The following is a 15,200-nucleotide window of genomic DNA, read 5'->3' as shown; positions in this document are numbered from 1 at the left end:
TCATTATCATCACCATCATCATGTCATCATCATCACCATCATCATCATGTCATCATCATCATCATCATCACGTCATCATCATCATCATCATCATCACGTCATCATCATCATCATGTCATCATCATCATCATCATCATCACGTCATCATCATCATCATCATCACGTCATCATCATCACGTCATCATCATCACCATCATCATCATCACCATCATCACGTCATCATCATCACCATCGTCATCATGTCATCAGCATCATCATCACCATTGTCATCATCATGTCATCATCATCACGTCATCATCATCATCACCACCATCATCATCATCACCCTCATCACATCATCATCATCACCACCATCATCATCATACAAAACACACTCACTAACCTGTAGAGGTCCCAGGTGGGAGTTGGCTGTGAACAGGGAGATGAGTCGAAGAGAACTGAAGATATTAGCTATAGCAAACAATGCTTCTGCTATCAGGGTAGGGTGCCACATCTCCCACTCTTCTCTAGGACGGGAAGAGTTGTACTACAGAGAGAAGGAGAGAGGGTTAAGGAGGGAGGGAGAGAGGGGATAGGGTGCCACATCTCCCACTCTTCTCTAGGACGGGAAGAGTTGTACTACAGAGCGAAAGAGAGAGGGTTAAGGAGGGAGGGAGAGAGGGGGTAGGGTGCCACATCTCCCACTCTTCTCTAGGACGGGGGGAGTTGTACTACAGAGAGAAGGAGAGAGGGTTAAGGAGGGAGGGAGAGAGGGGGTAGGGTGCCACATCTCCCACTCTTCTCTAGGACGGGAAGAGTTGTACTACAGAGAGAAGGAGAGAGGGTTAAGGAGGGAGGGAGAGAGGGGATAGGGTGCCACATCTCCCACTCTTCTCTAGGACGGGAAGAGTTGTACTACAGAGCGAAAGAGAGAGGGTTAAGGAGGGAGGGAGAGAGGGGGTAGGGTGCCACATCTCCCACTCTTCTCTAGGACGGGGTGAGTTGTACTACAGAGCGAAAGAGGGTTAAGGAGGTAGGGAGAGGGGGGAAAGAGAGAGAGGGATGAAGAGTGGGTGGGAGGGATGGATGGATGGATGGATGAGAGAGAGATAGAGAGGGGGTAGGGAAGGAGAGAGAGAGGGAGAGAGAGAGAGAGGGAAAGGGAGAGAGAGCGAGAGAGGAAAGTAGAAAGGAAGGGAGAGATTTTTATGGTTTGACAACATGTCAAAGTTCAATCTTGGCATGGTTGAGCTCCTCTCATTCTAAATGTAGCTTCTCAGCCAGTATCACAGGAATCCATATAGCACTGCTGCTATCAACATTCACTAACACAAACACCCATCATGCATGCACTCACAACAAACTACACACATTCAGCTCTAGTCAGAACACCAAGTTGAGGCCTATCAACACTGAATGTTCCAGAATGTTCATCACAATGTTCCAGAATGTTCCACAATGTTCCAGAATGTTCCCGGATGTTCCCGGATGTTCCAGAATGTTCATAAAAATGTTCCAGGATGTCCCAGGATGTTCCAGAATGTTCATAAAAATGTTCCCGGATGTTCCAGAATGTTCATAAAAATGTTCCAGGATGTTCCAGAATGTTCATCACAATGTTCCAGAATGTTCATCACAATGTTCCAGGATGTTCCAGAATGTTCATCACAATGTTCCAGAATGTTCATCACAATGTTCCAGGATGTTCCCGGATGTTCCAGAATGTTCATAAAAATGTTCCAGGATGTTCCATGATGTTCTAGAATGTTCATCACAATGTTCCAGGATGTTCCCGGATGTTCCAGAATGTTCATAAAAATGTTCCAGGATGTCCCAGGCTGTTCCAGAATGTTCATCACAATGTTCCAGGATGGTGTGTTGATGAATATTTCACAACGAATGTTCCTAGAAAGAACACTTCTGGGCAACTCCCCAAAGGTTTTTCCTCCGTCCCCCAAAAAGCTGGTGTGTTTTCTAGGAAGAGCCCCTCGCCACCACGAGTAAATCACCAAGTGTGTGTGTGTGTGTGTGTATCTTACCTTAACGTAAGCCACTATCTTCAGTGATATAGTAGCCAGGTAGAGGGAGTTCATAGCAAAATCCATCAGGTTCCACCAGTCGTGTATATACTCTGTAAAACCTCCATCCCACATCTCCTTAATCTCAGCCCAGATAAAACCTGATATATATATATAGAGAGAGAGAGAGAGGAAGAGAGAGAGAGAGAGAGAGAGGGGAAGAGATAGAGAGAGAGAGAGAGAGGGGAAGAGAGAGAGAGAGAGAGAGAGAGAGAGAGAGGGAGGGAGGAAGAGAGAGAGAGAGAGAGAGAGAGAGAGAGAGAGAGAGAGAGAGAGAGAGAGAGAGAGAGACCAGTTGATGTTACTCTTCAATAACAGACCCCAAAGCAAATCAGGGGGAGGAAATTGGAAATTGGAAATTCAAGGAGGAAAAATTGTTTCTCTCCTCAGTGATTCTGTCTCAGTGATTCTCCCCTCAGTGATTCTCTCCTCAGTGATTCTCTCCTCAGTGATTCTGTCTCAGTGATTCTCTCCTCAGTGATTCTCTCCTCAGTGATTCTCCCCTCAGTGATTCTCTCCTCAGTGATTCTCTCTCTGTGATTCTCTCCTCAGTGATTCTCTCTCAGTGATTCTCTCCTCAGTGATTCTCTCTCAGTGATTCTCTCCTCAGTGATTCTCTCCTCAGTGATTCTCCCCTCAGTGATTTTCTCCTCAGTGATTCTCCCCTCAGTGATTCTCCCCTCAGTGATTCTCCCCTCAGTGATTCTCTCCTCAGTGATTCTCTCCTCAGTGATTCTGTCTCAGTGATTCTCTCCTCAGTGATTCTCTCTCAGTGATTCTCTCTCAGTGATTCTCTCTCAGTGATTCTCTCTCTGTGATTCTCTCCTCAGTGATTCTCTCTCAGTGATTCTCTCTCAGTGATTCTCTCTCTGTGATTCTCTCTCAGTGATTCTCTCTCAGTGATTCTCTCTCTGTGATTATCTTCTCAGTGATTCTCTCTCAGTGATTCTCTCCTCAGTGATTCTCTCCTCACCTAGTACCCAGGGTAGTATCATCCATTCAACCACAGTAGGAGGAGGGCCCTGCATTAAATGACATCAGATTAGATTGCATGAATGTATTCGTCACAAATGGTTAAAAATATTAAAAACATCTTCCTAGTCAGCAAAAACCATACGATGTTGTTCTGATTTTGTTATTTTAATATAATGGGAACACTGGGCCTAAGGTTACCTGCATTTGTAGATAAATATAAATGACCTAATTTTATTTTATTTTACCTTTATTTAACCAGGCAAGTCAGTTAAGAACAAATTCTTATTTTCAATGACGGCCTGGGAACAGTGGGTTAACTGCCTGTTCAGGGGCAGAACGACAGATTTGTACCTTGTCAGCTCGGGGGTTTGAACTCGCAACTAATAAATGACTGACTTAGCATAACTTAAAAGGGATACTTCAGGATTTTGGCAATGAGCGAAACTAGCGTTGGCACAATAACTGGAAGTCTATGGGGGAGCATGCTAACAGATACTTCCAGTCATTGTGCTAACGCTAGTTAGCATTTGCTCGCAATACTACCTCTAACTTCCTTCATACTGGACACAGAAACATAACAATGGTATCCACAAGTTCATCTGACTCTTGGCGAAGTAGATACCAACATCCCGAAGTATCCCTGTAATTAATATTTAATTCATTCATTACTTCCTGACTTACCTGCATGTGTAGGTTAGTCCTGGCGATGTGTTGTGAGGCGAGGAGGAGGAGGAAGAGGAAGTTCAGGTACGATGCTGTGTGACAGATAAACTTGATGAAGGGTTTCTTCACAAACACACCTAAGGCAGACTTAGGGGCTAGGAGATAGATCTGGAGAGAGAGAGGGATGGGAGAGAGAGGGAGGCAGAGAAGAGAGAGGGAGGCAGAGAAAAGAGAGGGAAGAGAGAGGGAATAGAGAGGGAAGAGAGAGGAGAGAGAGGGAAGAGAGAGGGAGGCAGAGAAGAGAGAGGGAAGAGAGAGGGAGGAGAGAGAGAGGGAGGCAGAGAAGAGAGAGGGTAGAGAGAGGGAGGCAGAGAAGAGAGAGGGAAGAGAGAGGGAGGAGAGAGGGAAGAGAAGAGAGAGGGAGGCAGAGAAGAGAGAGGGAAGGGAGAGAGAGGGAGGGGAGAGAGAGGGAGGCAGAGAAGAGAGAGGGAAGAGAGAGGGAGGGGAGAGAGACAGAGGCAGAGAAGAGAGAGGGAGGCAGAGAGGGAGGGGAGAGAGAGGGAGGCAGAGAAGAGAGAGGGAAGAGAGAGGGAGGAGAGAGAGAGGGAGGCAGAGAAGAGAGAGGGTAGAGAGAGGGAGGCAGAGAAGAGAGAGGGAAGAGAGAGGGAGGAGAGAGGGAGGGGAGAGGAGAGAGGGAAGAGAAGAGAGAGGGAGGCAGAGAAGAGAGAGGGAAGGGAGAGAGAGGGAGGGGAGAGAGGGAGGCAGAGAAGAGAGAGGGAAGAAAGAGGGAGGGGAGAGAGACGGAGGCAGAGAAGAGAGAGGGAGGCAGAGAGGGAGGGAGAGAGAGGGAGGCAGAGAAGAGAGAGGGGGAGAGAGAGGGAGGCAGAGAAGAGAGAGGGAGGCAGAGAAGAGAGGGAGGGGAGAGAGAGGGAAGAGAGAGGGAAGAGAGAGGGAGGGGAGAGAGAGGGAGGCTTAAAGGAGAGAGGGAAGAGAGAGGGGGAGAGAGAGGGAGGCAGACAAGAGAGAGGGAAGAGAGAGGGGGGAGAGAGGGAAGAGAGAGGGAGGGGAGAGGAGAGAGGGAAGAGAAGAGAGAGGGAAGAGAGAGGGAGGCAGAGAAGAGAGAGGGAGGCAGAGAAGAGAGAGGGAGGCAGAGAGGGAGGGGAGAGAGGGAGGCAGAGAAGATAGAGGGAAGAGAGAGGGAGGGGAGAGAGGGAGGCAGAGAAGAGAGAGGGGCGCAGAGAAGAGAGGGAAGAGAGAGGGAGGGGAGAGAGAGGGAAGAGAGAGGGATTAGAGAGGGAGGGGAGAGAGAAGGAGGCAGAGGAGAGAGAGGGAGGCAGAGAAGAGAGAGGGAAGAGAGAGGGAGGGGAGAGAGAGGGAGGCAGAGAAGAGAGAGGGAGGTAGACAAGAGAGACAGTGTTTGGGTCGGTACGATAGTGTTTGGGTCGGTACGATAGTCTTTGGGCCTGTACGATAGTGTTTGGGCTTGTACGATAGTGTTTGGGCCTGTACGATAGTGTTTGGGTCGGTACGATAGTGTTTTGGTCTGTACGATAATGTTTGGGTCTGTATGATAGTGTTTGGGTCGGCACGATAGTTTTTGGGTCTGTACGATAGTGTTTGGGTCGGTACGAAAGTGTTTGGGTCTGTACGATAGTGTTTGGGTCGGTATACTGTATACTGACCATTGAGAAGACAGGGAACAGCAGTCCTATGATGAAACAGGTCCCCAGTTTGACAACCCAGTGTCTCCTCCTCCAGCCAGGAAACCCATCGTACCACAGAGTAGCTAGGAGCTGCTGGCAGTTAGGCTGGGCTACAAACTACAGAGAGAGAAGAAGAAGAGGACAGACATGAACCCGTCATACCACAGAGTAACTAGGAGCTGCTGGCAGTTCGGCTGGGCTACAAACTACAGAGAGAGAAGAAGAAGAGGACAGACATGAACCCATCATACCACAGAGTAGCTAGGAGCTGCTGGCAGTTAGGCTGGGCTACAAACTACAGAGAGAGAAGAAGAAGAGGACAGACATGAACCCATCATACCACAGAGTAACTAGGAGCTGTTGGCAGTTAGGCTGGGCTACAAACTACAGAGAGAAGAAGAAGAGGACAGACATGAACCCATCATACCACAGAGTAACTAGGAGCTGTTGGCAGTTAGGCTGGGCTACAAGCTACAGAGAGAGAAGAAGAAGAGGACAGACATGAACCCATCATACCACAGAGTAACTAGGAGCTGTTGGCAGTTAGGCTTGGCTACAAACTACAGAGAGAGAAGAAGAAGAGGACAGACATGAACCCATCATACCACAGAGTAACTAGGAGATACTGGCAGTTAGGCTGGGCTACAAACTACAGAGAGAGAAGAAGAAGAGGACAGACATGAACCCATCATACCACAGAGTAACTAGGAGATGCTGGCAGTTAGGCTTGGCTACAAACTACAGAGAGAGAAGAAGAAGAGGACAGACATGAACCCATCGTACCACAGTGTAACTAGGAGATGCTGGCAGTTAGGCTGGGCTACAAACTACAGAGAGAGAAGAAGAAGAGGACAGACATGAACCCATCATACCACAGAGTAGCTAGGAGCTGCTGGCAGTTAGGCTGGGCTACAAACTACAGAGAGAGAAGAAGAAGAGGACAGACATGAACCCATCATACCACAGAGTAGCTAGGAGCTGTTGGCAGTTAGGCTGGGCTACAAACTACAGAGAGAGAAGAAGAAGAGGACAGACATGAACCCATCATACCACAGAGTAGCTAGGAGCTGCTGGCAGTTAGGCTGGGCTACAAACTACAGAGAGAGAAGAAGAAGAGGACAGACATGAACCCATCATACCACAGAGTAACTAGGAGATGCTGGCAGTTAGGCTTGGCTACAAACTACAGAGAGAAGAAGAAGACGACAGACATGAACCCATCATACCACAGAGTAACTAGGAGATGCTAGAAGTTAGGCTGGGCTACAAACTACAGAGAGAAGAAGAAGACGACAGACATGAACCCATCATACCACAGAGTAACTAGGAGATGCTGGCAGTTAGGCTGGGCTACAAACTACAGAGAGAGAAGAAGAAGAGGACAGACATGAACCCATCGTACCACAGAGTAGCTAGGAGCTGTTGGCAGTTAGGCTGGGCTACAAACTACCCAGAGAGAAGAAGAAGAGGACAGACATGAACCCATCATACCACAGAGTAACTAGGAGATGCTGGCAGTTAGGCTGGGCTACAAACTACAGAGAGAAGAAGAAGACGACAGACATGAACCCATCATACCACAGAGTAACTAGGAGATGCTGGCAGTTAGGCTGGGCTACAAACTACAGAGAGAGAAGAAGAAGAGGACAGACATGAACCCATAATACCACAGAGTAGCTAGGAGCTGTTGGCAGTTAGGCTGGGCTACAAACTACAGAGAGAGAAGAAGAAGAGGACAGACATGAACCCATCATACCACAGAGTAGCTAGGAGCTGTTGGCAGTTAGGTTGGGCTACAAACTACCCAGAGAGAAGAAGAAGAGGACAGACATGAACCCATCATACCACAGAGTAGCTAGGAGCTGCTGGCAGTTAGGCTGGGCTACAAACTACAGAGAGAGAAGAAGAAGAGAACAGACATGAACCCATCGTACCACAGTTGAGACAAAAGAAGAAAGAGAGAGAGGGGAGGGGACGAGGAGGGTGTTGCGGTTTTTCAAAGTCGATGACGACCATTTTCTTCAAAGTGTTTTTTTAATCTCAGTAAAAGCCCAGAGAGAGAAAGAAAGAGAGGGGAGGGACTGTGGTTGTAAATGATCCCCTGTTAGAGACTTTGATTGTATCTGTCCATTCTAACATAATAAAACATGACCTTAGTACCGTTCGTAAATCCCAGGACTTTAACTAATTAAAAAGCCTCTACAGTTGTTCACTGTAGAATATGCTAATGTTGTATTGCCTTGTCTGTCAAGACTTAAAACTCATTCCCAAAATATTTATCAAAACTTGATTTATACTACTGTCGATGTGATGGACTCGACAACATGAACACACACAGACACAACTATAGGTTTTTATCCTTTAAAGACATTTAAAGACATTTGAACAAAAACACCTATAGCAACTAGGTCTCACAGTCTCACGTCAGAATTAAACGTTCATCCATGTTTCTTAAAACATACTAAACTAACACATGGAATTGTTTTTAAGATGGTCAAACCATTGATCATTTAACTCTTTGATTTAGAATTTTAGGACCCCTTTAGGTATCCCCACAAAAATATAACAAAATTATTTGATAAAATATTGAATTTGGCCTTTACTACTATAGCACCTAGAAACACAACGGATAACACATTCATAAATGACAAAACACAGGTCTTGAAGTGTCTGTCCTACATCTAGGAGAAGCTCAGGATATATACAGTGCCTTGCGAAAGTATTCGGCCCGCTTGAACTTTGCGACCTTTTGCCACATTTCAGGCTTCAAACATAAAGATATAAAACTGTATTTTTTTGTGAAGAATCAACATCAAGTGGGACACAATCATGAAGTGGAACGACATTTATTGGATATTTCAAACTTTTTTAACAAATCCAAAACTGAAAAATTGGGCGTATTTTACATCAGAAAAGCAGAAGTTAATATTTGGTACAGAAACCTTTGTTTGCAATTACAGAGATCATACGCTTCCTGTAGTTCTTGACCAGGTTTGCACACACTGCAGCAGGGATTTTGGCCCACTCCTCCATGCAGACCTTCTCCAGATCCTTCAGGTTTCCGGGCTGTCGCTGGGCAATACAGACTTTCAGTTCCCTTCAAAGATGTTCTATTGGGTTCAGATCTGGAGCCTGGCTAGGCCACTCCAGGACCTTGAGATTTTTATTTATTTTTATTTTATTTTACCTTTATTTAACCAGGCAAGTCAGTTAAGAACAAATTCTTATTTTCAATGACGGCCTGGGAACAGTGGGTTAACTGCCTGTTCAGGGGCAGAACGACAGATTTGTACCTTGTCAGCTCGGGGGTTTGAACTCACAACCTTCCGGTCACTAGTCCAACGCTCTAACCACTAGGCTACCCTGCCGCCCCAGGAGCCACTCCTTAGTTGCCCTGGCTGTGTGTTTCGGGTCGTTGTCATGCTGGAAGACCCAGCCACGATCCATCTTCAATGCTCGTACTGAGGGAAGGAGGTTGTTGGCCAAGATCTCGCGATACATGGCCTCATCCATCCTCCCCTCAATACGGTGCAGTCGTACTGTCCCCTTTGCAGAAAAGCATCCCAAAGAATGATGTTTCCACCTCCATGCTTCACGGTTGGGATGGTGTTCTTGGTGTTGTACTCAACCTTCTTCTACCTCCAAACACGGCGAGTGGAGTTTAGACCAAAAAGCTCTATTTTTGTCTCATCAGACCACATTACCTTCTCCCATTCCTCCTCTGGATCATCCAGATGGACATTGGCAAACTTCAGACGGGCCTGGACATGCGCTGGCTTGAGCCGGGGGACCTTGCGTGCGCTGCAGGATTTTAATCCGTGACGGCGTAGTGTGTTACTAATGGTTTTCTTTGAGACTGTGGTCCCAGCTCTCTCCAGGTCATTGACCAGGCCCTGCCGTGTAGTTCTGGGCTGGTCCCTCACCTTCCTCATGATCATTGATGCCCCACGAGGTGAGATCTTGCATGGAGCCCCAGACCGAGGGTGATTGACAGTCATCTTGAACTTCATCCATTTTCTAATAATTGCGCCAACAGTTATTGCCTTCTCACCAAGCTGCTTGCCTATTCTCCTGTAGCCCATCCCAGCCCTATGCAGGTCTACAATTTTATCCCTGATGTCCTTACACAGCTCTCTGGTCTTGGCCATTGTGGAGAGGTTGGAGTCTGTTTGATTGAGTGTGTGGACAGGTGTCTTTTATACAGGGCGGCAGGGTAGCCTAGTGGTTAGAGTGTTGGACTAGTAACCGGAAGGTTGCGAGTTCAAACCCCCGAGCTGACAAGGTACAAATCTGTCGTTCTGCCCCTGAACAGGCAGTTAACCCACTGTTCCCAGGCCGTCATTGAAAATAAGAATTTGTTCTTAACTGACTTGCCTGGTTAAATAAAGGTAAAATAAAAATAAATAAAAGGTAACGAGTTCAAACAGGTGCAGTTAATACAGGTGGAGAACAGGAGGGATTCTTAACGAAAAAGTAAAAGGTCTGTGAGAGACGGAACTCTTACTGGTTGGTGATCAAATACTTATGTCATGCAATAAAATGCAAATTAATTACTTAAAAATCATACAATGTGATTTTCTGCATTTTTGTTTTAGATTCCGTCTCTCACAGTTGAAGTGTACCCATGATAAAAATGACAGACATGCTTTGTAAGTAGGAAAACCTGCAAAATCGGCAGTGTGTCAAATACTTGTTCTCCCCACTGATATATATATATATATATATACACACACACTACCGTTCAAGAGTTTGGGGTCATTTAAGAATGTCCTTGTTTTTGAAAGAAAAGCAATTTTTTTGTCCATTAAAATAACATCAAATTGATCAGAAATACAGTGTAGACATTGATAATTTTGTAAATGACTATTGGAGCTGGAAACAGGGGCCCATTATCAGCAACCACCACTCCTGTGTTCCAATGGCAAGTTGTGTTACCTAATCCAAATTTATCATTTTAAAAGGCTAATTGATCATTAGAAAATCACTTTGCAATTATGTTAGCACAGCTGAAAACTGTTGTCCTGATTAAAGAAGCAATAAAACTGGCCTTCTTTAGACTAGTTGAGTATCTGGAGCATCAGCATTTGTGGGTTCGATTACAGGCTCAAAATGGCCAGAAACAAATAACTTTCTTCTGAATCTTGTCAGTCTATTCTTGTTCTGAGAAATGAAGGCTATTCCATGTGAGTAATTGCTAAGAATCTGAAGATCTGTGTACTACTCCCTTCACAGAACAGAGCAAACTGGCTCTAACCAGAATAGAAAGATGGGTGGGAGGCCCCGGTGCACAACTGAGCAAGAGGACAAGTACATTAGAGTGTCTAGTTTGAGAAACAGATGCCTCACAAATCCTCAACTGGCAGCTTCATTAAATAGTACCAACAAAACACCAGTCTCAACGTCAACAGTGAAGAGGCGACTCCGGGATGCTGGCCTTCTAGGGAGGGTTGCAAAGAAAAAGCCAAATATCAGACTGGCCAATGGGGAAGAGAACACAGACAGAGGCAGATAGGGCTAACTGGCTAGCTACTACTTTTAGGTAGCTAGATAGCCACGAAGAATTGTCAGCTAGCTATGGAATGCCGTTTTGATCTTTGCTTGTGTCAAAAGTAAGATTAAAGTCAAATAACACTTGTTGGGACCTGACGGTGCCCATCGATGTCCAGGGGAGGCGGAGGGGTGTAGCACAAGCCAGGGGACCAGGATCCGGCCTGAGGACGGAAACATGACGGAAACATGAAAAGAGGATGAGATAGTAAGTGGTTAGTAGGGAGCTGTAATCTATAGGTGATCTCGTTGACCCTCCAGAGGATCTTGAAAGGCCCCAACAAACAGGGGGCTCAAATTCTTACAAGGCAGGTGGAGCGGGAGGTTCCTGGTGGAGAGCGATCACGCGATCACCAGGATGGAACACGCAAGCCTCACTGCGGTGGCGTATTCAGGAGCCTGTTCCTTCTGGAGGCGGACAACACTCTTGAGCCTCATGTGGGCATCGTTCCAAACCTCCTCTGCGCATCTAACCAATCGTCCACTGCAGGAGCTTCGGTCTAGCTCGGGGTCCACAGAGTCGGGGCTGGCTGATATCCAAGGACACACTGGAAGGGGATCAGCCCGGTGGAGGAGTGACGCAGTGAATTCTGGGCATAATCTGCCCAGGGAAGGAATCGTGCCCACTCACCCTGCCGGTCCTGGCAGTGACTCCTAAAGAACCTCCCCAGCTCTTGGTTCATCCTCTCCACCTGCCCTTTGGACTGAGGCCGGTACCCGGAAGTGAGGTTGACCGTGACCCCCAGCTTCTCCATTACGGCACTCCTGTGATGTGAATTAAGGGCCACGGTCGGAGACCTGAAGAGCGGTAGGGAGAGCAGAGATAAAACGGCAGGATTGAGAGAATCTGTCCACAACAACCATAATAGTAGTGAAACCATCAGAAGAGGGGAGATCAGTGACAAAATAATTGGACAGATGAGACCAAGGCCGCTGAGGAACGGGAAGGGGAAGGAGTTTCCCCGCAGGGCACATACAGGCAGGAGTTGACATAGCGAGCAATGTTCTTCGCCAAGGAGGGCCACCAGTACTTCCGGAGATAGATTGAATAGTGAGGGTGATATCTGAGTGTCCAGTGAGGAGAGATGTGTGTGCCCAGGTCAACAGCCAATCCCTAATTCCCCCTAATTCCCCGTGGGAACGTAGGGGCGCTCTGGAGGACAGGTAGCAGGCGCGGGCTCCCTCTCCCAAGCCTTCTACGTCCCAAAGCATAGGGGCAACGACTCGGAAGGGCGGAATATTGGGTGCACTCAGGACAGGAACCTCTCCCGAATTCGTAGACACGGGACAGGGCATCGTCTTTGATGTTCTTTGAACCTGGGCGATATGACAAGCTGAAGCAGAAATCTAATGAAGAAAAGGGCCCACCTTGCTTGTTGTGAGTTCAACCGCCTTGCTGTCCATATGTACTCCAGGTTCTGATGGTCGGTGAAGATGAGAAATGGGTCCTTGGCACCCTCCAGCCAGTGTCTTCACTGGATGGCCCCCACGGCCACTTCTGAAGCGTATGATCTGGGTGTATCAGCAACGGGGCGGAGGTGAAACGCCCCTTCAGTATACGGAAGGCCTCATCGAGGCCTCATCATGCAGGACTTACGAGGACCACCCTTGAGGAGAGAAGTGAGAGCAGAGACGATGGAGATTATGAAAAAATGAACTCTCAACCTACGTGGAACGACATGGGAAGGAAAAGCAGGTCCTCCGGCATTCCGGTGCCCAGTCAGTGATTTTTCATCCTCGAGATGGTGGGGTCACGACGTTGGAGCCACCAGAGGCAGGGGTTGACTACGTGTACGGTTTAATTGATGATGAGGAAGGGATGCTTTCTTGATGCATTGGTTCCACTGTGAGGGTGAGTGGTGTTGTGATGTACGTTATTGTGCCGGTTTCATAATGGTCAACTATACAGTGCTTGGACCGTGAAAGGAGAGCGGGTATGATTTGATGTTCAGGGAGGAGGCGAGGACCTGGTCCATGAAGTTTACCGTGGTACCGAAGTCCACTAGAGCTGTAGAGACAACACATGAGGGACAGCCAGCCAGTGAAATGGAAACCAGAAAGAGTTTGGCGGAAAGTGATGATGATTGAACACTCATCCGGGAGACCGGATGATCACCTCGTGGACTCGGGTTGGAACGTACCCCGCTGAACAGATGCCAATCTGCCTCAAGGGGGGTTCAGGACAGCCAAAAGGAGGAAGCGAGAGACGAGGAGGGGTGACGGTGCTCTCGAAGAAGTTTATCCAGGCGGATAACCTTCTTCCAAGGAAAGGTTGTCGTCCAACTTCGTCTGGACCTCTTTGCGCAGTCCGTTTCGGAAAAAGGTGCAGACCACCAGCATATTCCATCTGTCACCGTCTGGAAGGTGAGGGCGTACTCCGCTGCAGTCTGGGCACCCTGCCGGAATCCTGAGCCATGAACCTCTCATTGAAACCCAGCTCCTCCTCTCCTCTCTCCCAGATGGCTGTAGGCGACTCCAAAGCCTGTCCGGTCAGCAGAGAAATAAACATGGCAACCTTGGACCTCTCGGTGGTGGAGGCTCATGTCTGATGGACGAAATAGAGAGAACACCAGAGTAGGAAGCCACGGCATTTCGATGGAGTCCCATCATATTTTTCCAGGAGGGACGATGACCTGGGCGGACCGCTGGATGGGCTGGGGGACTGGCTCGTTGAGACAACTCATGATAGAGTATTTTCCGCTAGTTAGAGTGGAATCCTCTTTAGTTGTTGTTGTTGTGTACCTTATCCATTACCCTACCCAGTTGAGCCAGCCGGTCTGGGTGTTGACGGAGTAGGTGTTCCTGTTCGTCGACCATCTGTCCTTAACTTCTGCTGCTTCCATATCTTTGGAGGCAGTATTCTGTAACGCAGGGAGTCAGGGAGCAGGTAACCACCAGGTGTGCGTAATGATGGTTGTCATTTGTGCTTAACGATGGGGAGCCGGTGTGTGTAATGATGGAAACCAGGTGTGCGTAATGATGGTTCCAGGACCGGTGGTTTGTAGATCGACGACGTGGAGCGCCGGAACGGGAGAGAGGTAGTAGGAGTAATTTACAAACAAAGCATTTGTAAAATTTGTAAAAGTACATTATTTTCATTAGGAATGTAGTGGAGTAAAAGTAAAAGTTGTCAGAAATATAAATAGTGAGGTAAAGTTCAGATACCCCAGAAAAACTACTTAAGGAATACTTTGAAGTATTTTTACTGAAGTACTTTACACCACTGGGTAGTATGCATATTGAGAAACACCCAGTGTCTGGTTGGGATGGTAACGCAGCATATGTGTGTTTTTAAAACTGTGTCGCCATGGCGCTGAGGGCCTGTGTTCCTTCCTGTCTCTCTTCCAACCAGATGTTAGTAGGTAGCTAATCATAACAGACCAGAGTCCCTCTATAACTCCATCTCTCTCTCTTTTTCCATCTCTCTCTCCCCTTCCATCTCTTTTTCTCTCCCTCTCCCCCTCTCTCTCTCTCTCTCTCTCTCGCTCCCTCTTTCTCCATCTCTCTCTCTCCCCTTCCATCTCTTTTCCTCTCCCTATCCCTCTTTCTCCATCTCTCTCTCCCCTTCCATCTCTTTCCTCTCCCCCTCTCTCTTGGTCTCCTTCTCCTGCTCCCTAGCCAACAATTGACTGGTCATATGACAGACACTAGACAGACAACAGGTTGCCTCTACCATCTTTCTGAGTAGTGACAGTCTACCTTACCTGCTTTATCTCACCCTCCATCCCTCCACCCCCTCTCTCTAGTCAATCTGGCTAGAGATCTAGCCAATCTAGCCAATCTGCTTCTGAGTAGTGACAGTCTAGCGTCCCTCTCTCCCCCTCTCTACCCCCATCTCTCCTTCCCTTTCTAGACAGCTTTGTACTTCTTCTAAATCCCTATTCTACCTTCTCTCTGTGTGTTATGACAGAATGACAGACTAGTAAGTCCTCTCCTGTACTATACTACACTCTGTGGACTCCCTCTGCTTTCTGTCAGACCGTACAGTGGCACGGGGACTCTAAAGTGAGATGGAAGAGACAGAGGAGACAGAAAGAAGAGAATGGAGGCAGGGAGGCAGTGTCTTTTATTACATACAAACAGTTTCCTAAAGAGAGGGGGGTAAAAAAAGAGACAGACAGACAGACAGGCAGGCAGGCAGGCAGGCAGGCAGGCAGACAGACAGACAGACAGACAGAGGGACAGAGGAGAGCTTGGGAGAGGTGAGGAGAGCTAGCGAGGGGCCCCTCTCCATCCTTCTCCTTTCCTCCTTTCA

At 47.6% G+C, this 15,200-nt stretch overlaps 1 protein-coding gene across 1 annotated transcript in view; it reads right to left on the bottom strand.

Annotated features, from left to right (window-relative positions):
- Nucleotides 1-15,200, bottom strand: part of LOC110531293 (short transient receptor potential channel 5) — a 78,667-nt gene that overhangs the window by 18,934 nt on the left and 44,533 nt on the right. Inside the window, exons 7-11 of the mRNA XM_036958340.1 lie at nt 5,378-5,515; nt 3,714-3,863; nt 3,031-3,079; nt 2,019-2,158; nt 383-526 (exon numbers count right to left, since the gene is read on the bottom strand). Coding sequence (XP_036814235.1) covers nt 383-526; nt 2,019-2,158; nt 3,031-3,079; nt 3,714-3,863; nt 5,378-5,515 — 621 coding nt within the window. The remainder of the gene's footprint in view (nt 1-382; nt 527-2,018; nt 2,159-3,030; nt 3,080-3,713; nt 3,864-5,377; nt 5,516-15,200) is intronic.

Source organism: Oncorhynchus mykiss, chromosome 21 (assembly GCF_013265735.2).
Source record: "Oncorhynchus mykiss isolate Arlee chromosome 21, USDA_OmykA_1.1, whole genome shotgun sequence".
NCBI lineage: Eukaryota > Metazoa > Chordata > Actinopteri > Salmoniformes > Salmonidae > Oncorhynchus > Oncorhynchus mykiss.
This window is presented reverse-complemented; position numbering and strand designations above follow the sequence as displayed.